The following is a 23,840-nucleotide window of genomic DNA, read 5'->3' on the forward strand; positions in this document are numbered from 1 at the left end:
GAAGTGGAAAAAAAATTGAAAGAGGCGGACAAGCAGAGGTTGAAGATGAGAAGGAAGGACAGCAGCAAAAAAGAGAGAAGGGGACAGGGGAAATCATAAAAAGAGGGGGGGGATAAGAAGACAGATGGGTTTTGAAATGCTCATCTGATGGGCGTCCATCTTCTCCTCTACAGGCGGAGCGGGAAATAAAAACGCAGGGGTGGAAGCACGTCTGTCTGTCACTCTGTGTTAGGCTCAGCATAATTACTGTGAAATGACAGATACCCACGACTTATAGGAGGGCAGCTAGAGGATGGAGAGGTGTGTTTTTAGACTCAGCCTGCGAGTCACTTGTGTGAACTCAAAACTAGAGATGTAAAATTAAAGATTTCTAAAACTGAGGGGAATGGTTTTACAGAGTATTTCAACTCTGGAATTCTATATATTTGCCCTTCAATACCGAGACATATATTTAGAAAAAGCAGTGCCATGGAAATCCGCAAAGCCCTCAAGGACCCAATATATCCCAATGTGATGATCAATAACCTAATATCTTTAGGAGTTTTTTGCTCATGTTGCCAAGCAACAACATTGAATTCAATTAAATAAGAATCACTGAAGGCCTAAAAACGTTCCCCAGCCCTCACTGTCACGGCTGGTTCAGATGAAGTCCCAGATTTCAATGGCAAAGCTCTTTATATACAACTCTAAGTTTTATTTGCAGGAGTTTTCAGGGTATGCCCTCCTAAAGCCTCAGCACTAACACATACTGCGGTATCCTCTCTTAAGACACAAAACTATGTAGACTGGTCCCAGAGCCGCTACATCTTATACAGTCACATTTGGGTACCTAGTACCTAATAGAGAGGCACAACACTTTGCCAATACATGTACAGTGTAAACCTTTTACAACACATCACATTGGTATTGTTCTAAAGGCCCAGACACTAGTGTGACCAGTACTGACAAGGTACCAGGACAACTTTTATAACCATATATTGTATGTCAGCAAACAGATTTTTAAAATATTAATGGTTAGAAAAGAAAGAAACAGCTGCTTTAGTCACCATGTTAACTGAAAACAACAAATGTGTTATCAAAATTTGTGCAAAAGAGAAGCAGACTATATAATCATGTGATAGCTTTTCCTTTTTTTCTTTTTTTTTTTTACAAAACAAAAATAACACTCCGAGTCATTTGTTTCATTTCCTGTTTTGTGTTGTGGTGGATAATGTTGATGTTGTTGTTGTTGTTGTTTGCTGATTTCATTTGTTGGACTTATTGTGAAGACGACAGGCAGCTGTGTTGGTCAGTCAGGCGGTCAGTTAGAAATGTGTCTCCTTCTCTGAGATGGTGGATATTTTCCCATCAACCTTGAGTTTTGCATCGTTGGCAGCATAAGGACTGAGGGCACCAAGTTTCCCTCTCATTTTCAGGTCCGGGCTGGGAGTTGTCAACTTCTTAATTCTCTGCAGAGAGCATCGAGAGAGAAAAAAGGTTATCTCTCATTCTCCCACCACAATGCTGCTTCCAATAGCAGCATTGAGCAGATACAGCTTATGCATATAATCATACTCTTTGAGGGAACGAAAACAAGCATCAACAAAAAATTTATAAAACATTGAAATGTCTGTGCCAGCAGTTAATTTGTTGACACACACAGTCAATCTGCTTTTTGCGGAAGTGTAACACCAACTAACCATTACCTCATCTGTGCAGATATTAGACTAAATGTGTCATTCTTTGCTCTTCAGGACGACCAAGTAAATAGAAGAGCATTGAGACACTCTGTCCACAACATACTGTATTAACCTTAGACTGTATAAAAGAAGTTGACCACCGTAACGTCACCCATTGGTTTGTGGAGCCTCGAGTATAACATTTTGACCGTCACCATCTTGGTCTTTCGGAACCAGAAGTGACCATATTTGGACGAGAGGGTGGAGCTGGGGATCTGAGAACCCGAGGACACTATGCACTCTTACCTGCACCAGCAACCTGACAGCAGAGAGTGTCTTTAAGTACAACCGAACGCCTCTATCCTGACTGACCACCGTCACCGTGGTAACAACTTGTCAATCACAAGATAGCCACGCCCTAAAGCATACCCTGCTTTATTGTCCATTTTACTCTAAATGGCTCCATAATTTACAAAATAAACATCATGCTGTATTGAAGAAGACTAAAACTAGAGATTGAGACCATAAACTCATAAACCATAAAAATGTTTACTGACGTAATAAATCAAGTGAGAATTAGGGTCATATTCTCATAGACTTCTACACAATCTGACTTCTTTTGCAACCAGTAGAGTCGCCATTAGAAAGAATGCAGGTTTTAGCAACTTCCGCATTGGCATCAATTTTCAGACCTGGAGGTTGGTTCTTGGTATTAACTGTATCATATCAAATAACAAAGTACGTCTTCCAGGTATATCTGACAAATTTCATGCTAACTAGCCAGCTAACTTGCTAACCAACCGAATAGCCACTGTGATATCAATATACTGCATGTAAAAATCTAAAGCTGTCGCAATATATTGCTATTAAAAACATACAGGTATAACTAAACTAAAGTAATCCTTTTTTGTCAGTAATTTAAGGTGTCTACACTACCCTAGTATACCATTTGTATGCCATGTGGGTTTAATTTGAGACATTCCTCTACTTCCTCATGTCTGCCAGTGGCCACTACTGATCATCTCACATTAGAAACCTGCAATTTGTTTATTTGATCCTCCCTCGAGCAATCATGGGAGATCATCCAACTGTGTCACAATCCCTCTAAGAAAGTCAGATGGGAAAGATACAACAGCTGGATTCTTTTGAGTCATCTTTGTCATCACAAGGGGCGCAGGTGATACAGGCATAATCTTTCCCAACAGTCACTAGTGTTGTTCTGCTTTTACGGCCTTTACCTTAATAAAAGTCTTATCACAATTAATTCTATTACAACATCCAGTCACACTGTCCATTGTTGTTTTGAACAAGATCTACTATAAGCGATATTGGCTTTGTATTATATTCCTAATATTTTGCTTGGGAGGCACACCTATCATCAGTCAGGGGTGCTTCTTGACCTGGATGGTACCTAATGCAGAAAGGTTTATTTCCTCCACACAGCATTTAGTCGTTTGCCACAGGGTTCAATTTGGGGAAATCTGCTAGATTAGTTGAAAACACAAGGAAAGGTTCTCTGTGTCATTTAACTGTAACACTGGGGAAAGCTGCTGCTCATCCTGTGCAAACATAACTAAAAGTTATGAATGTGAAATTAATGTTTGGTTTAGATGGGGGAAACAAGACTGAAAGTTACAGGGCTTACTTGGAGGATGCTGTTCATCAACAACATGGTTTCATTCATTTAAAGTAATTACTGGTATGAAAACTGGTAATGATTTCTCCATGTGTGTATTTTCTACCTCAGAGAAGGTGCCAGGAGTCTTCCAGATCATCCAGATAATCCCCAGAGGGATGCAGACCATCGAGGACATGGCCATGAACCAGCCGATACCATAGCCCCAGTCAGGGTAGGTGTACACGTTGTTGTACTTCAGTGGTTTGTATTTAATCAGGAAGAACAGGAAAATTCCCTGCAGGAGACGCAAATGACATTCTGTTTGTAAATGTTGTTGTTTACATTGTGAGAAAGAAATCCTTTTCTGTAGTAAACACTGGTTTAGTAAATGTATCATTCATGTGAAAACAACCCAAACCAATTCCTACATGAACAAATGTTTTACATCTTAATACTTTCTCCAAAGCTGCATATGCAACACACTGTTTTTTTTGTAACTGGCTATATGGAAACAGATACAGGATACAACTTAGTTGTTCACATAAAGTGAGAAATGATCTTGCAAGATGAACCAAAAACAAATTCAGCAATTTTATTCCATAACTAAATACTGCGCTTAATTTGAAACCCAGAATCCATCTGATAGATCAAAAATCCTGTGTCTGTCCTTCATCAATATTGTACTCATCGACATGATATGTTGTCTGCAGTGAGACTCACAGCACAGATGCCCGGGGTCAGGATCATCCAGCACCACTTGATGAAGAAGACAGGTTTGTAGCCAATCATGTCCTCAATATTTAGGTAGAATCTGTCACTACCTGAAATCAAACAAGCGTCACTCAGAGTTTCCGCGTGTGACATCAAAGTAATGACGTGATTGATGTATTTTGACAGTATATGAGCTGCTGACTTGATGTGGATAAAATGATGTCTGAAACTTTCTTTGAAGAGAGACTAAATCATTCTGCATTTCTGCATGTAAAATGTACTTTACTTAATTAATGTAACTGGGTTTGTTGTCAAATTGTCTGCTTAAATTAGGCAGACAATTGTGTAAATGTGATGAAATAGAAATGAAAGACACAAATCCTTTCCCTTTAGTTAGGGCATAAAATGTCCATTGCAGGACAGCATATCAGACAGGAAAAGGACACTATGTTTGAATAGCAACTTGTCACACTGCTATATTTCCATAATATATTATATTTAATAACATTGTGTGCCTTGTATAACACTAAGTGAATCATGCGTGTGTTTGGGCCCACTCTCCAGCAGAGGGCAGAAAAGAAATATGATTGCAGCAAGGACCTTAAAAGCATGATACAATGTTTGTGTAATGGCCTGTTTTTTTCTGTGCTGAAATGTGTGACAGTTGTTCAGTTGACATGAGACTACGGTTATCTGAGGTGACGAGGGTGAGGAATGAAAAAACATTTCTTTCAGATCTCTAGTTACGCTTCAGGTCGAGACCGTTATCTTACCATACACCCAGCCGATGCATATGGACTCAAATATGGCCACAAACAGCAAACACATCCCGCTGGCAGCGTACGAGTCAAACAGCTGGAAGACGTACATCCCTCCCTGATGGGACGAGACAGGTGTCAGTTCTCTGTCACAGCCACTACATGAGCATCAGACAGATCACATCGAATAGGAAATGAATCAGGTGTGCTTGATTTGGCTGTCAGGGACCAATGTCACAGTGACACATAGTAAACCAATGTAAACAGCAACTTTGCAATGATGTTTTTTTATACCTTATCCTCAGGATTTGTCCCAAAATGACCAGTTCATTGCCTCAAGGGGTTCCCAGTATTAAGTTGCTACCATCGAATGTGCTATTAATAAAACATCTATGCTAGTTTTAAAGTCATGTACTGTAGAGGAGCAACATCAACCAACAGCATTATCTTTTTTATTTATTGTAGGCCACTGCGTTATATGTGATGTTCATGCCTATCACTGTGAACCCACTCCTTGATATTAAAGGAGTAGTTTAACATTTTGGGAAATACGCTCACCACTCTAATATCTGTCAGACCAATATGAAACTGAAGCCAGCAGCTGGTTAGCTTAGCTTAGCATAAAGACTGGGAACAGGGGAGATCAGCGAGCCTGGCTCTGCCAAAAGGTAAAAAAAAAAAAGTCACCTTCCAGCATCTCTAAAGCTAAGCTAACAGGCTGCTAGCTGTAGCTTTGAACATACAAATATGAGAGTGGTGTCAGTCTCAGAGAAAGCAAATGAGTGTATTTCCATTGTTACAGAATCAATGGACACACATTTTATAATCCACTCTACCTACCCTACCTCCACTCAAGACAACTCATCTGCTCTCTCTGCTTTCACTAAAAGGGTCATCATGAATAAAATCTCACATGAATCTGAGAGTAGGGTTACATCACAGCTCTAAACCACTCGTAAACAACTAAGAATATCATCTAAATGTCTTTATGCCCATACTTCAGCCTGGTATTGAACTACACTCCCAGAGGACCTTTTGAACTGTGATTTAATCCCACTCTAGGCTTCTTGGGACATTTTATTCATGATGGCTCTTTGGCTGCAGAAAGTAATAAAGTGTCTAGAGTAGAGGTAGTGCTGAAAGACTATGGGCAATGACAAACAGAGGTCAAATCATTCAATTGTTTTCCCCTGTTTCATGGCCATTATGGGCTACTAGAGAAGAGTGCAGTACGTTTACAGTGGGGGTGGATGGAGAGCAGTGCATATGGACCCATGAAAAGCTTTTAGTGGGTGAAAGACTTTTTTGATAGTGTGAGGAACCAGATTCTCTTCCATTATTACAACATAAATATGAAAGTTCTTAAAAGCACAGCGGAGCTGGTGACATGAATACAGCTCCAGATGGGTAACTTGACCACAGACCTTTGGGATTGAAAAGAAAGTGTCCAGTGGAACAGACTTCCACTGTTCGGTGGATCCCATGATACACTCTGGATGATTCAATAATTATATTCTAATTGGTCCACATTTTTTCTATTATATGGATTGTTGACCATTAAACTAGAATGTACCTGGCTGAGTTTCATCTTAGACTTGTAAACTGTTGATGGTGATGATGATGATGATGACGGCGATGATGAAATGTCTACATAGAAATAAAAACATAAACATGTGTGAAGGTAAAAAGTGGGTAATCTCTAAAGCTGAAAGGAGTAGTAGAGAAGCAGTGTATTCCACATACTGTTCAGTAGATTAAACTACAGTAGTGCATTTTATGAGCTTATTATATTTTATGTCTTCTATGTAAAAATCTCTATCCGTCAAGTAACCAAAGCCATCACATACTCAACAGCACATGTAAGTAAAACATACAACTTTACCTCTGTACTGTTACTTTTGACATCTTTTGACTTGCTTGCTTCATTGCTCAAAACACGTCATGTACGATTGTAGCAGCACAGTGCTATAGCAATACAACGCATTTGCTATAGCAGTATTCCCAAAAAACACATTTTGTCATTTGGTGCAGGTTTTCTCCCTTTCTACTTTATTTTGCTTCCTTTCTCTGGTTGCCCATGTCAACATTTCTTCCTGTAATCAACTGATGGTTATGAACTCTTTAAAGTCACTCTGGCAGCACTGTTTTTAGTAGACAATTCATTTGAAAATACACAATTTAAAAACTTGGCATGTGCTACCTTTAACTCTGATCTAACTATAGCTTACCTCTGTACACATGATGAGTCCTATGAAGAAGGAAACTATAGACATGCCCAGAATCAGCAGTTCTCGGCGGTAGCCTCTCCTGAAGGTCTCTGGGTACATGTCCACCACAGCCGTCACCAAACTCTCCACACACACAAACTGTGAAATAAAACAGACATTACTTCTATAAAATGGACTGATTACACAGTAATCACAGTCTTTAGTACAAAGTAGATGATAAGACTATACTATGATACATTAAAGAAAAATCATATTGTGTAAGCATTCAAATTGTGATAACGAGCTAGATCCACTTCAGGCTCACAAAGATCATGTCAATACATAATCATACTTGTTTTCTTGCTGAAGTCATTTGAGCCAAAACATCAAGTCAGTTTCCAATGATTTTTTTTTAACTTACACTTCTTTACCAAAAGGTCCAACCTTTAAATGTCTTTACAAAGTGAAACATTCTCTATAATCTCAGTATTCTCACACCAGTGGTCCTCACCTGACTGTCCAGACCGAGGAAGATGAGCATCATGAAGAAGAGACAGGCCCAAAGTGGAGACAGAGGCATCATAGTAACAGCCTTGGGGTATGCAATGAATGCAAGACCAGGACCTGCATCACAAAAACAATCACAAACAGGAGGTTTTATATTATACGTAATTATAACATAGTCACTAAAGCTCTCGCTTTTCAGTTACAGTTCAGTCTTTAAGCTTCTCTTACATTTTTTTGAAATGTCTTGTTGAAATCAGTTGATGGTAGGACTTATAGCCATGTGTTGGACAGTGCCTATACTTTGACACTGAGCACAAAAGCAGGGGACTTAGTGGACTGATGTAATTTGTAGTCATCTGTAAAGCAATATACTTATATAACAATATTTATTTTTTTGTTTTTCCTTGCCTGCTTAATGAGGGTGTCCTTAATTATTAGGGCCTGATTATTTCTTTGTATTATTATTTATTATACACTTTTTATCATTGGCAAATTACTGTGTTATAAGCAGGACTATTCAATTTATCTTTATTTTAGAAGTGGTTTAGTAGCTTATGATATGAATTATGTGCAGTTTTACAGTCTTTAAATGTATATGAAGTAAAGGCAAATAGATGTAGCACAATGTCGCGTCTAAGGGGACATGAATGAAATGAGATGCTGTTGTGAAATAAGACTGATTGGTTCAAAATAAGGAGTGGCATGCCATTGTGGGTTAGGGTTAACACCTACATTTGGTGACAGACCCTTAGAAACACATTATTTAAAACATTAAGCTCTGTCCTCACCATGCACCAAGACAGACATTTCAAATTTCTCGCTCTGTCACATTCACTAAATATTTCATACTGACTTGAATAAATCATATCATGCGTTGGTCTAAGAGCCGAGGTGAAGAGTGTGGAGTTATATAACTGGTTATGTTGATCCATTTCCAGCACAACGTGATGGATGTGGGCAAAAAGAGGCTTTCTCTAGTCAACAGTATCTGCTTTAGTGTATGGCTTCGTTACAGTTCTAGAAGTTGGTACTAATTCAGATCTTGATTGCAAAACATGTTATTCTCACCAGATTCCGCCACAGCCTCGATGGGAACATTTTGTTCGTAGGCCATGAAGCCAAGCACGGAGAAGATAGCGAAACCTGCTACAAAGCTGGTGCCGCTGTTCAGACAACACAGCATGATGCAGTCCCTGAGGAGCAAGACGAAGAAGAGAGATAGAGGAGGAGATCACACTTACTGTATGAGCTGTCACCGGACATTACACTGGAGGCAACACACACTTTCATACAGTCTCATGTGCAGACATGTTACCAGACATGTTAGTAATGATATAGAAAATGTCAATCCATCCACTCTCAGTCACCTATTACCAGTGGGGCTTTACCTGTGTTCTTCTATTCTTTATATTGACAAGTATACAGTGATACAAAAAGCTTTCATTATCATCCATTCATCCATCTACTAGTATCAACAGTCTTATCCTACCTGTAGCAGTTATTGTTGTAGGAATTGTAACTTCCCAGAGCAGTGAGACAGCCCAAGCAGATGGCATAGGAGAAGAAGATCTGGGTTCCTGCGTCCACCCATACCTGAAGGAAAAGGGGGCATAAACATACAGTACATATACTGATCGGGTGACAAATTAAAGTAAAAACAACCAACATGTTTTTATTGGGCAAGTTTTAATTGTTCTTTCATGTCAGCTAGTATTGGCCATGTTTCATACTGTCCGGAGACGAAGACAAATCAATGCGGAACGGTTCAGTTGATCAGTCATGTGAGTTAAATGTTCGCTACGTCGGAACTAATTCACAAAAGCGTTTCCATATCCCATTCAGCATATCACTTTTTTTCGCAGTTGAAGAAGTTTTATCAAATTTTTCCATTTCCATACAGCTTTAGGCTTTCCCATTTACAAGTGATTACCATAATATGTAAAGAGGTGACTTTTTATCTTCTCTAGAGCCCACATTTCTTTTGTTACCCCTCACCTACCCGATTTTTATCATCTCACTGACTTTGTAATGAAATTATGTCTCAGCTCAACAGTTTTCTTTCCCCTCTGAGAGGCACACAGTGGAGCTGCATGAATCATGGATTAACATCCTAAAAGTAGATACAAAGTGCCCAAATATTCATATTACGCTTCACTAACTCCATTCCTTTATACTGTTTGCTGGGGATTAACAGCTACAGTATAATATAGGGTTTGCTTAAATATTCATATTCATATCAACATATTTTTTACCTCTCTAACTTAAATCACTATTTGCAATGGAGTGTCATAGTAAGTGGGGTGAATGGAATTTGTTTGTTGAGGCCAAAGCATTTAAAGATCTTAAAATTACATTTAAAAACTTAAAACTATAATCCACAGAGCACAATATTGATTTTCATAGGGACTATTTCTTCGATAGAAAAACATTCCAATTAAATGAGCCATTGCATTGCTAGATACCTCTATAGTGGGTTCACCACTGACTTCCAGACTGAAATATGTCAACAACTATTGGATGCATTGCCACGACATTCTGTACAGACATTCATGGTCTCAAGAGGATGAATCCTGAATTGGCGATCCCCTGACTTTTCCTCTAGCGCCACCATGAGGTTGACATTTGCAGCAAAAGTTGACGAGCGCAATGTCTCGTCAGCTATTGGATGGATCATCATAAATTTGGGACAGAAATTCATGTACCCATCAGGGTGAATTGTAATAACTTTGGTGATCCCCTGACTGATCCCCTGGTTACTGACATTATCATCAGCCTCATCTGCATTCGTGCGCTTGGCCTGACCGTGCATGCAGCCTGTTGCTGTCGCTCCAGTCTATTTTCTTATTTTTTCTTATTTTTTCTTATTTTTCTCGTTTATTCCTTTATCATAACTTAGTATTTATTGACTACTAACTTCTTGATGTTGCGCCCTCTACAAACATGCTGGTACAGAGAGTTCTGACTTTTTGCACCCTGAAATTACTTTCGGTCGGTTGTGTAATTTCCCCCCGGGGATCAATAAAGTATTTCGGATTTCTGATTTCTGATTTGTGTTTCGTTACAAATAACAATTAAGTGTCACATTGGTACCAAGTACACAAGACCTTTATCACCTTCTTTATCATGTAAAGAGTGACAGTATTTGGATTCATGGGCTACAAGGGGATTTACACATCTAAGATTCTTCACAGAGACAGCAGTAAAATGTGCATCATGAAACTAGTTTGTAGTGCAGCACAGGACCCACAGGATAGCATGGAGTGCTAGCGAATTCAAACTTAATGCAGCATGGCTCTTTGAAAGCTCTCTCACATCACCATTCAGTCACTAATCTCATTTCCCCACCGAGAAACAATTAACAAACGCACGGTCTTCGCTCCCTCCTGGGAGTAACCACGGTAACTTCTGTGACCTCACAAACACAGGACTGTTCCTGTGGAAGAACAGGCCTTTCTCTCCTAATGTTCATTAATGTTCCCTTTAGTTCACCCTCGGCTGATGGCCGCACAGCGCAGGGAAACCTTAAAGGCCCAGGCTCAGAGAGAATCACTTGTTGATGTTGTGCCTAATTTGGCCGGCTTGTGTTTGGTTATGTTGAGACTGTGGCTCCAGGAAACGTTTCTACTGTGTGAAAGCTGGATGACATTGGCTGTAAGATAGTGTTCTTGTAATGTAAATGTACCACTCTTGGTGCTCCTCCTGTCCTGTGCTTTTTACACATGACATCCATAGGTGTTAGATATTTATACGTGAAGTGCAAGATTAAGACATTTGGCTGAAATGAATCAATTAGATTTCACTCGCCACTTTACCTTGGAGCCATACGAAAAAATATATTTTATCTGAGTAATCATAATGTTCCAGATGGTGCAGGACTACAAAAAGGAGTCGATGGGGGATGCTATTAACTTCTGTCAAATGTTTTGTTCAACATAAAGATCCCCTCTGGTTTGAATAATAATTTGCACGCTTGATTACCTAAGAAAATTACATCTACTCCTTCTCCTTATTGAAAAAGAGAGGAAAGGCCTTGCAAGAAGTGAACATGGAGAGAAAAGACTGCATGACAGGAGGCACTAAAATAGCAGTATATTATAGATAATTGTTTTCTTACGAATATTTTATGAGAAATAGGGTATTAGCTAGTACAGCACAATATTGATTTCACTGTACAGAATTTTCTTCTATAAGTGATGATTACACTGGTCGTTTATGGAAAACCCTTAACCTTTACCTTTACCTTCAGTTCTAGTATGATTTGATATGTTTTTATTCTTTTCAGCATCATACTGAGTTTTAATGGAGAATTGAAGTGTTATGGATGGAACATCACACATGGTCCAGATTTTTTTCTGTAAGCAATGAGGTCAAATTAAAATTCAGACTTAGATTAATTTATCTGCGCAAGATATTGGCCTTTTTACACAAAACCTATATTGACAGGGGAAACAAATAGGTGGATGAAATTTAAAGCGGCTATATAACATTGGTAAATCAACAATGGATCACATGACTACTTACATGTGAAAAGAGTTACTTGTAGTGACGAATCCACAGTGAATTATGCCTGTAGTTACGCTGAACACGAAGCTTTACAAAAAGGCTTTTCAACCCACAACTTTACTGTTTTGATTCACTCTCACCACTCTCAAGTGTTGTTTTCGAACACAGCAGACTGCCGTTTTTAAATTTGAAAAAAGCTCTACAAACCCACTGTACACTACCTGCTCAGCACCAATTGGCTGACAGACACAGTTAGCAATTAGCTGGTGAACAAAGTGGATCATTTACCAGCTAAAGAGCGAGAAAATAGCACAACAGAGGAGTGAATGCTGGACTTTCACAAGGTTGACACAACTCCAAATGAATGCTAATGTTGCTATAATCTTGATCTCAATGAGATTACCTGATTAAATAAAGGTTATATATATCTGCTGGATGCGGAAACAGGCAACTCTTTGCTAACACATTCAACACATCAACTTTATGAGGTGATAATTTCATAAAACATCAGTTATTGCAGGTTTAGCTTTTGAACTAAACAACAAACCCTGGAGGGACTACATGTAAGCATTTAACAAATCTATTGAGTTGGTTAATTACATATTATTGTCTTGCAGGGTACCACACAACATCCTGGGCCTTGCTGTTTTGGGTATGAAGGGTAAAAACGTACTCTGATGGTGGAAATTAAGAGGGCAATGAAAGTTAGAAGGTAGGTTTGACTAGTGAGACAATAGCTTTGGCCTTGGAGAGGCCGGGGAAAAGACACAAATATAGCCCGATAGGGAGTATGGGAGTGTGAGAAGTGTAGAGAGGAGGGGCGATGCATAGTGCATGGTGGAGGTTGAGAAAGAGGGCGACAGCCAGAGAGAGAAAGGTATAGGACAGCAGAGAATAGGGGAGGCATGATGAAGATCAGGGGTGTAAAAAGAGCGGGTGACACAGTCACACAGCCTGGTGAACAGAACAGAGCCCTGATTGTCCCTGAGGAAGCTGATTTAACATTGGTGTCAGAAGTAATGTCTTCCTCTGCCAAACAGCAGCGCTTCTTTATCACCCTCCTTCACTCTCTCTGTGCTTCTGTTCGTGTCTTTGTTTGTCCACCCATTTCTCACTCATTCACCGTCCATCTGCATCACTGTTTCTCTTCCTTTAACTTAACTACATTCACAGATGCAACAATCATCTCATCGGACAACAGCTGGAGAGCCTGTTAAAAAAAATAAATCAAACCCCATGTTATAGGCTTACTTTTTTTGTATTGAAATGTATAGATATAAATGTGAGAAATAACTGGTAACATCCAGTTTATCAAGAGTTAAAGTTTTTATATACTGCAGTATATCGTCCAAGCTAAGATTATGGCAAGATACTGTGTGTTCTTAACACCTTTCCTCACCACAAGGAGCTGCTTTGCCCAAGAAGCAGTGTGAAACTTGGCTTGGCTGTCTGTGCAGTTACAGACTGACTGAATTTCTAGTTATTTCTGAGGCAATAAAGTAAATTTCCTCGTTATCACATTCACCGTGTCTCACTGCATGAACCGGCTGTTGCCATGAAGAGTGTAAGACAGGTGTTCAGACAGGATGTGATACTGAACAGGACGAAGTGATCAAATTAGAGCCTCTAGTTTCCCGAAATGCTGAGATATGTCATCAAATGTGCAAGTTGAAAGAGAGCAACCCATTTTGCAAGCATGAAAAGAGACATGGTTTTAAAACAGGCAATAGCACCACTTTACCACTCAATATTTATAAAACAAGAATCTTGTAAAAAATGTCTTAAATGTGCACTTGAAGGCTACATACATGATATTTTCTTAGAAGTCTGCAGTATAAAGCTGCATGTCCCCTGCATAAACGTAATGATATGCTCCTTGGCCTTGGACATAACGATAGGTTACTACTGTTGGTAGAAAGCGAGTCAGCCGGGCATGTTAATAATTGCAGAGCAGAACGTTCAATTTCGAACTGTCAGAAAGTTTTGCAATGTGAATGGACTCGCATTTGTTTTCTTAATTAACCGTGACAACAAACCTTCCTTGAAACGTAACCACATTTCACATATTATACACATTCATACTCATTTGACATGTGTTCAGATCTGTTCTCTCTTTCTCACTCAAACTCTTCATCTATCTCCATTCACGTTGTCATGACATCCCATCCACGGACATTTTCTAGTGCACTGTTGCCTAGCGACCCGAGCTGTCTGCCTTTTCCAGACGAGGTCAAGGAGTCTGCTCTATGTGAGTGTGTGTGTGTGAGTTATATGTTAATGCACCACCTCTATTCGCCTCAAATCCTGATCTTTCAACCCCTCCGGGTTCTGAAAGCTCACTATTTACCTGACCCTTGATCATCTCATCACCAGCAGGAAGTGTCAGCTCTGCTATGACAATCATGGCTCCGTATTAAGCCACAGTAGTATCACTGCCACTAGAGTGAGACGTAAAAATGCAACCAAATGTCTTGTGCCAAGAGAGGTACCATTTACCATTTAACAAACAGCTTCTTTCTCTGCATAAAATGGCCAAACAAGCAGGTGTTTTGTGTATACTGTTTTGTGTTTTGGTACAATATATTGCATAAATAGTGATAGGTGTAAAAAAAAAAAAAAAAAAAGGACCGATTCCCCATCACATTACAGTAATAACAACACCACCTGTCCCCCTGGCAGCTACCCAGCTCCAGACAGGTGGGTGTGAGGCAGGGGTATAAATTAATTCCCAGGAGTCTAGTCTCTTTAACCCCTCATGCTTTACTATGTTATCTTCTGTCTTTCTTAGATAAGCTGACAAAAACAGTCACAATCTAGGCAATCAGACCGATCAACAGTGACAGTATGCTGCCTTAAGCTGCCATTAGGAAATACCAGAATCATAAATTGAGGACAGGAGAACAACATAGAAAGGGGAGTAAATTAAGGTTTCACAGATATATGTATTACGTACAGTATTTACCATGTCTTTACTACAGTGTCCTTGTCAGTATCACTGGACCTGGGTTACTGGACCTGTGCCACCAGCAGCAAGAAAAGTGATAGCAGCCACAGTGGAGAGCTGCATTTGTAGACATGATGTACGCCATCTACAGACAAGGGCAGTAATAGCTTCTGCAACCTTGCCACCTGCAGCCATTGAGTATTATAACAACCTTTTTTCTCTTTTGTTTTTTATAGCTGCAATGTGTGTGGATGTTTGAGGTTTTACATTTTAAACTTAAGTAACGTAAGTAAGAGTTTCATGAACAGGAGAATATTGTCTGCTGAACACTGAGAAGACAGGGACATTTACACTGCTATGAGTGACACAGTGTGTATCCTTTGACCTCCATGATTTTCATTTTGGTAACTTTCAAAAGGGCATGAGGTTGGATACTAATACACAAATAACAGAAGTTCAACCATACAACCACCAAATATTTCTGAAGGAGACAGATTCTTTTTTACCTGTTAACCAGTAGAAGAGGGATACAGTGGGTCCTCGCCTACCTGAGGGTCAGAGAGACGTGAAATGTCCGGGTAGAGGTAGAACTTGATGCCGTCGTATGCTCCTGGCAGCGTCACTCCTCTGATCAGCAGGACCAACAACATGACATAAGGAAATGTAGCCGTCACATACACAACCTGTAGGTATAAACATGCACAGATTTGGAATATCAATTTATGTACAGATTACAGAAAAACTGTTGACAGTGAGTGCAGCCGTAGCCTGATATGATATATAAGTGATATCAAAGTGGGGCTCTAACCAACATGGCCACCTCCTCATCTGCTCCATGAAGACATTCGATAAACTGGACTGAAAGAATCCTAAAGAGGGAAAAGGTTGTTGTTTTGTGCCACCCTTACAGCTCAAAAATGACAGACCACTTCTTAGACCTAAAGGTGAGAGGGCAGAATCTCACCACACATGTCCAGACAGGAAGAGAAAGAAGAGTGGGAAAATAAGTGAGAAAGATGAGGGATAGAACTACAATTGACATTCTTGCTGTTGCAAACACAAACACATATGTGCCACAATAGAGTAACAGTAAAGCAATATTCAATTTTGGTTTTAACTAAACAGAGTGACTGAGGGGTTGCAAGGTAGATGAGGAGGTCACAGCATAATTGTCACGAGTTTCTTTTATGTTTTCAGTCCAGTCTATCAGTCCATCTCACAGCATCTATCATACTGCATTTAACATCAGTCATACAGCATTTAGCATCATAGTCCAAGCTTAAAGCACTACATTTACAACATCTGGCATCAGTGCCAACCTGGAACCCGGACTATATTAGCACTCTGGAAGGATGTAAGGATATAAGGGTAAGGATATATATTGTATATACATCGGGTAGGGTATCATGCACAGCACCAGAGTCAACTCCACAACAGCAAACACAAATACCTTCAGTACAGTAGATAGCACTTGCTAACCATCAAACCAACACTCCCTTTTTTATTGAACTATTCAGGTTTCGCAGAATTGTGCTCGACATCTCAAGACTCTTAGAAACCCCTTGGACAAAGACCCTGGCCTCTTGGAAGGCAGAGGCGGGCAACATACATCCCCTGGCTTGCTGGCATCCAGTCAAAGTCCAATTGAGGACAGAACAGGACAGAACAGAGCCAAGCCAGGAGACTGAAAAGAAAAGAAGGCTCCTCTGGCCCCGTCTCTTAAACAGGAGCCCAGAGGAGTGATGCTGGCAGTGTGGGAAAATGTGCTCCTCTTTGAACGAACAGGAGTGCATGAGTTACACACACACACACACACACACACACACACACACACACACACACAACTTCATTCACAACATTGAAACGGGTGTGCAGATACTACAGACACAGATAAAGTAGACCATTCACACATACCGGGTCTAAGCACACACTCATAAACGGATGCACACTCCAATTACCCCTACATCCCTGGTCACATTACTGTACAACTGCAAGCATCAGTTTCATGAATGGAAACTCCTTTCACAAGTTCAGAGTGGGGACAAGTGGATTGGGGACAATCTGAAATGCCAGTTGAAGCTTGATTTGACCCTCAACCAAGACATTCTGCATTACTGAATATCCTGAAAATCCTTCACCTTAAAAACCTGAAACAAAACTTAAATGAAATCCGAACCAAGGTAGTATTTGAACAGTAAGGATCCATGAGACTTAATGAGACTGTCCACTCTAAGCTCTGCTAATCCTTGCATGGCCTACAGGGGAAAGTGTGGGAACAGTTGTCTCCGGCCCAGCAGATCCCTCCTTTAATTTGTCAAATAAAACGATCACACAACCTAACCCTTCTCTCCCTCTTTCTCTCCATCTCTCTGGAGACGAAAAGGACAATATTCAATCTCTCCATTAACTTTTGATGCTCCACATGCTCCTTCCAGCTCACCACGGGTAAACATTCAAGCCACCGCAAATTTACTGGTCAAACTTGCCCCTGCCTCGCCGTAAATCTAACGGGAGGGCTTAAATGTGAGAATGGCTGGCAAACACAGCCAACAAAAGCAAACAGCTTAGCAGAGTCGGAACTGAATGGGCTGTAGGGTCTGTGGAGAAGAAAGCACCTCTCTCTCGCAACAAGCGAGCTGTGGTTAATTTCTCATAGGGAGAGAGAGAGAGAGGCAGCAGAGGCGGAGGCTGAGGATATACTCTGCATGCTCCTCATGAACACTCTCCTTTCCTCCAGTGAATACAGGAATCAATCTTGGACCGGCTGCTAAAGCCCAGCCATGAAGAAGCCTTCTCCCCTTTTACTTCACAGCCAGACAAAAGACACTTCAGGGAGATATAGGCATTGCCGCCTAGTTGTTCCCCCCTTCCCCGTCATGTAGAATGTGAACCCATTCATTTTTACTCACACACCTCTGCCTTTTTTCTCTTTACTCTCTTTCTTCCCTCTCTTTTTCTCACTCTATCTCTATCTCTCTACTCATTCTGGCAAATTGAATCTGCGATGAGTTTCTAAAGGGCTGCTGAGCGCCCAAAGCAAGGTGCAGAGCCCTCACTGTCCTCATCGAGGCTGCTAGAAGAACGTTTAGGAGGACATGAAAATGGAAAGGGTGATGGGAGGAAAGGTAGAAGTAGGTGGTGCAGACATCCACTTTTGTCCTGTATCTGCAGAGGGGAATGCATGTGACTTCCTGTGAGGGAGTTGTTTTGAGAACAAGAAGGGACAGTGCTTTATCTCTATCTGGCTGTTTCAGTGTGTAAGAAACAACACGTATTCCTGCATTCATACACAAATTCATCCATCATGAGTTTGATGGTGTGATATCAGCATTACACATACAATTTACACAGATTTAACATACATACGCTCGCTCTTTTCCTTGCAATAAAAACTGTTCAACCACACAGACACACACAGTTGTAAATTGCTGTCTCACCTTGCCAGTTGACTTGGGTCCCTTCCAGATGCAGAAGTAGCAGATGAACCAGGCCAGGGCCAGACACATGGCCAGCTCCCAGCGCACCCCCCCAATGTGCTCAATACCATCTGATATCTTCAGTACTCTGCGTCTGATTTGGCAAAGAGAACACAGATGATCACTTACAATTTGGTTTTGTTCATACTCTTGTGTGACATAAGAAGACGCCTTTGTAAACACTTTGTGGAAATGGTGAAGCAGTGTTGAACATAAAAAGCAGACTCTCCGAGATCAGTCTTCGGGCATTGAGTTGTTGCTCTTACTCAGAGTGAGTAAAATAAGTGCTAAATAAGTTATAACACAGGGGGAGGATGACGAAAAATAAATATTTGCTTGAGGATGCTCAACATAAATAGTAATGTCATTTTTGCTGGTTAACCATAGTCCCTAGGAATATCAGTTAATGCATTCTCCAACTCAAAAACGTCACTGTCATGCTAGTTGGTATATTGGTATAATAATGGTCCATTATGACAACCCAACAAATATAATGTGCTTGGGGAGAACAAACTAGATAGTCAATTGCACATTGGCTTTGATCACTGAAGGCCTTTATCGTCTTTTGTTGATTCTCCACTGCAGAGCAGCACTCTGAAGTTCACACGTACCTGCTCAGGATGAGTGTATCTTATCACAAAGTGCCATCCGGACCAAACCACACATCCACTTTCAAAGAGCAACATGACATTGAGGGGACCAACGAGCAGTACAGGATGACCTTATCCATCCTCGGTGATTCAGAACTACAACGTAATAAATATACATTTGCAAGCAGTCTTGCAATTGATGGATGGCATGTGAAACAACCTTGTGGTTCCACTGCCTCTACCTACGATTTACAGTCACTTTCTATCTGTGATCTGATTCCAACTCCAATTCCCCTCTCAGTCTCCTCTGCTTTTCCGGTGAGTGGACTTAAAAAGCTGTGGAAGAACACATCATCCTCCTTATGTCTTATGTCAATGTGGTCAATGTGCTGAGGGATCATGTCAGATTGGCTTAAGGAGAACACCTTCAATGATGCATCCCAGATGGGATGGGGGTGAACCTCCATAATAAGGATGTGCTGGAGGGATAACTGCACTGTGGTGTCCAACATCAGCAGGCAGGAAGAAGTCTGGTTTGCTCCATTGTTGCCATGAACCACTTCAAATAGGTCATGCAGAACCATTCAGCTCCTGAAAGTCCTCTATGTCCCAGGTGGTCAAAATGTTTGTGCCAAAATAACATCCAAGGGTGACCCACTACCTGACAAGACAACCACAACACCTTGAGCCAAATCTGGGCTTAGTTCAGCAAAACAACAACCACTGACCATGTGGTTCTTCTGTAATTAAGACAAAAATTCACCCTTGGGGCGACAACGTGGGAGCACAAAGCCCCCTGAGGCAATTTTGTGATTTGTAATATTGGGCTATATAAATACAATTGACTTGACTTGACAAGAGTTATGGTCAAGAAAACTGCTTCATTCAAGACTCACCGTCTTGTTTGGTGATAACCGGGGTCGAGCAGCTGTCAGCACCGTGGTCCACAGATGTGAACTAGCTGGCGGCGCTACCTACTTGATGAACTAAATTCTCGCATTAGAGAAGCCACCCTGCCTGTCCTTAAGTTGCTGAGTTTGTGGAGCTCAGTAGGCGGACAGCAGCCATATATACAGCTTGGTACCGGAGGTTTGTGTCAGATGTTCTGTGGGCTCATATTGTCTGTGTTGTTGCTCTGTGCTGTTTATTCATTCATTTATTGTGGAACTGCACTGCGGAGTGCAAAACAAATTTTCCTATGGGGACAAATAAAGTATATCGTGATCTTGATTATGAAATGGCTAATAGCAGAGAGTTATCAAGCCAATAGAATCCATTTGAGGGCTTGTAGTGCGTTTCTGTAATAGGCCTACTACAGGTCTACAACTAAAACGTTCTTTCCTGTGTTTAAGACGCCCACAGGTGTAACAGTATAGGTGCAAGTTACAGGGCATGTTACCAGCGATTATGACATCATAGCTAGTTGGGGGTGGTGAATCACCAGTGTGTTTCCTGTTTGTTGAAGAATAGCCAGGCAACAGCATTGATGGAGGATGAGAAGCGAGATTCTGAGCCACCGAGCTACATGGTGCTGCCAAATCTTTGCCACCGAGTTCACCCCCGGAGCTCCCGACCAGCCATTGATCATCGTGACATGTTCTTGGTGGCGGGCCACAGGCTAGGTCCAACACAGCCCCCCTGTCCCTCCCTGGTCAGCCAAAAGGGCAAGATGTGAACGCTAATGTGTGTAAATATACTCGTGCGGGTTCTCAAATGTACGTAAATCGGTTTTATACGGGTGGACTGTGCTGCATATTTATACAGTGTGACTTGTGTGCATATTGTTCATGTGAGTAGGATAGAGAAGGTGTGCAAGGTAAATGACCTAGTAGAACCTCTAGTAGTTTTTAAGAAATCGGTATGTTTCAAACTAGAGCTAAGCAATCAAAAGCCAGGTATCTTCTGGCTGGTCACATAAATACTGTGAAACCAACTTAAAAAGTATTTGCATTAGTTTTACCAAACAAACATGTCTAATTTACTCATTTGTGAGGAGGAAGACTCCTTCCCTTCCTAAACTTCCTGCATGCAGCATTATTGTATGTCTGCTATAATATCTTGTATTCAGTCTTTCTTTTCTGGTTCATTAAAAATCACTCCTTTGGTTACGTACTGGTAATATTAGTGCACATACATACAAAATAAATCACAAATGTACAAAAGACACATTTGTTAGTGAGTCAGTGTAAAGATGAAGATTATTTTGGAGCGCCAACACAAAGATCCATACAGATGGTGAAATGCAGCTTGTTTAACGTACTGCTCTGATGCTTGTGTATGCTGTACATACAGTACAAAACATGACAGTGTGTCTTGGCATAGATTAAACAAAGCCTGGTCAGTTGCTATTTTTGCCAGCAGCATGGTGGTTGCCTCTTTGGCCATTTCCTTTGGGCATGTCTTTCTCTAGGGTTAGGTTTATGTTGCTGGCTCAAATTTAGACACAAAAATATCACAATTTTAATTTAATTATTTTACGAAAATATAATATAGTTTAAAAAATTGATTGGGCCGAGCAGTGTAAACAGAGCCACTGGCAGTGAGACAGGAAGTGTGGTCAGCATTGCACACTGAAAAGGTCTGATCCGCTGCCACACACATGGCTCTAGCTGGGAGACAGCTGGCCTACCAGGGCCTGTTGACACACAAATATGAAAAGGGCTGACTAATTATTGGGGGAAAGGTTAGGTGGGGGGTCAGTGAAACAGTTTGGAGCTGTCAGAAACTCAGATTTCCAACATTACGACAGATAATGATATTAAAGGAGGACTCGAGACGTTGTAGACTGACTGCCTGAACTGATAAAGCGTCTCCTGGTGGTGTTTTATACAAACTGTGATACCATTAATTCTTTATACCCACAGAGACGAAAGCCATCATCATAGTATGTTCTCCAATGGGACTTTACACACACAAACAGAGCGTGACGTCTCATTTAAAACTAATGAACTCGACAGAACATAACGATGATGTGAAAATAAAGTAGCAATAAAAAATGTACTCACTCCCAGAACTCAATGACTGGAGACGTTGCGTTGGGGTTTGTAATGTTGGTGGCGTTTTCTCCATAGTAGTCAACACAGTTCTCTGTGGAAACACAGCATGATGTGTTATTAGTTTTGAGAGCTTACTACAGGTATAGGTGTAGATATGGCATTAAATTGTAGGAGGTATTTTCTATTTTCTTATCTCTAGAAACAAAAAAACATGTGCATGTTTATATCTGCTTGCAAGAATAATTTTCTCCCCTATCCACGGTTCCCTCCTCCCACCTGTATTCCAGTAGTGCCCACAGCCGGCCCACGGCAGTTCAGTGGTGAAGCAGTTGAAGAGGTAGAAGATGGCCCAGGCAAGGATCACTACATAGTACACGTTTAGATGAGCTTCAATCACCTGCGTTGCATAGCCAATACCTGAAAAGGCAAAGAGTTACAGATAAAGAAAACGAAAAAGGAAAAAACTGCAGGTGAATGGCTAGATTGATGACTGCAACCTGCAACAGCTGCAGTCATCGATTTAAATAATGGTATTTATCGTGCACGTGCAAGAATCGAGTTTCATCAGCCCTACATCTTTGTCTCTGTATAGTTTCCCCTTTTTCTATTTAATGATTACAATCCTGAGCACACCCTGATAACCAATATGAATGTAACTGTTTTCTTACCCTCAAATAGCGGGCAGACTTTCCTCCAGCAGGTGATGCCTCCCTCACTGGTGAACTGACCCAGGGCAGTCTCCAGGAAAAACACGGGGATACCGCAGCACACGAAGAAGATGACGTATGGGACGAAGAACGCACCTTTGCACACACAAAATAAAATAAATACAGGACATGAATAGCACTGGATCAATACTAGAATAAAAACTCTGATAGCATAATGTACCTTAACTCACAAAACAAAAAACTAACTTCTTCATTCCTACTTCATAAACGTGTGGTAGCAATTCACAAAATTCAGGTGAAAGCACTCACTGTGATGCCATACTCGTACTGTAAGATGACCTTTTCATACTGTGCTGTCTAACGGTGCCTAATGAGGAAACCCACCTCTTTCGTTGACATGATTGTGCATAATGGATGAAATAATAAAGGACATCATATTTTGATACTTCAAAACTACAAAATGTGCCTCCTCCCTTGGTGCGGTAGACGCTAAGAGAACTCGTCTCACTTCTTTTACTCAGCAATGTGTCTAATAATCATATCTGATTCTACTTATGTGTCTAATCGGAGATAATATCTGCTTATTTTTGTTTGTTTTCTAACCTTGCCTTATCCATTCTTACCTGTCTTACCTCCTCTTTCCTGCAAGGGAGCTGGTCTTATGTCCGCCAGTTTCATAACACAAAAACCTCTCCTACTGTACCACCTTCACTCTTTGGTTTACGTCCATACTCCGAGCTCCGGCATACAGGAAACTTCCTTACCTCCTCCATTCTTGTAGCAGAGGTAAGGAAACCTCCAGACGTTGCCCAACCCGATGATCTCTCCAGCCACAGACAGGACGAACTCGATCTTGTTGTTCCAGTGGCCCCTCTCATTGTAGACCCCGTTGTCTAGGCTGGAGCTGGACCCTTCCGGGTCTCTGCCATCTTCTGGTTTACCGTTTATAACGGGCCCGCTCTTCTCAGCTGTCATGACGCTCCAGCAGCCCGCTGAGAGAGAGAGAGAGAAAAACACATGGACCGAAGATTTTAAAAAGGTGACCTCATAACCAAAACTTTAAATGGATTCAGTGACTTTTTCAGGAATTTGTGTCTTTCCTGGGATCTGAATCTGAATGGGACTGTCCCATCAATGCAAAACCACGCCCATCTAATAGTCCACACTTATATTTGTGAAGGTTCAAATCAAGTGAAAGCAGTCC

General features: G+C 40.9%; 1 protein-coding gene across 1 annotated transcript; it reads right to left on the reverse strand.

Moving 5' to 3' along the window:
• Positions 1-1,304: 1,304 nt before the first annotated feature.
• Positions 1,305-23,611, reverse strand: slc6a11b (solute carrier family 6 member 11b). The gene is made up of 14 exons (XM_070902130.1): positions 23,401-23,611; positions 22,637-22,771; positions 22,245-22,385; positions 21,978-22,059; positions 18,344-18,476; positions 15,455-15,589; positions 8,949-9,052; positions 8,528-8,652; positions 7,464-7,576; positions 6,974-7,111; positions 4,761-4,863; positions 3,997-4,097; positions 3,401-3,571; positions 1,305-1,448 (listed from the first exon to the last, which is right to left on the reverse strand). The coding sequence occupies exons 1-14, from the start codon at positions 23,609-23,611 to the stop codon at positions 1,305-1,307; spliced, it is 1,836 nt and encodes a 611-aa protein (XP_070758231.1).
• Between the last annotated feature and the right edge of the window lie 229 nt (positions 23,612-23,840).

This window comes from Enoplosus armatus, chromosome 3 (assembly GCF_043641665.1).
Source record: "Enoplosus armatus isolate fEnoArm2 chromosome 3, fEnoArm2.hap1, whole genome shotgun sequence".
Classification (NCBI taxonomy): Eukaryota; Metazoa; Chordata; class Actinopteri; order Centrarchiformes; family Enoplosidae; genus Enoplosus; species Enoplosus armatus.

What these genes read in the sequence shown, in the direction of transcription:
- slc6a11b (XM_070902130.1), bottom strand. Translation starts at nt 23,611, where the DNA reads ATGACAGCTGAGAAGAGCGGGCCCGTTATAAACGGTAAACCAGAAGAT. An exon ending in ATGCATCGGCTGGGTGTATG is followed by an intron (nt 4,098 to 4,760) that starts GTAAGATAACGG and finishes GTTTGATTTCAG; the next exon opens with GTAGTGACAGATTCTACCTA. An exon ending in CTCCTGGCACCTTCTCTGAG is followed by an intron (nt 1,449 to 3,400) that starts GTAGAAAATACA and finishes TGCTCTCTGCAG; the next exon opens with AGAATTAAGAAGTTGACAAC.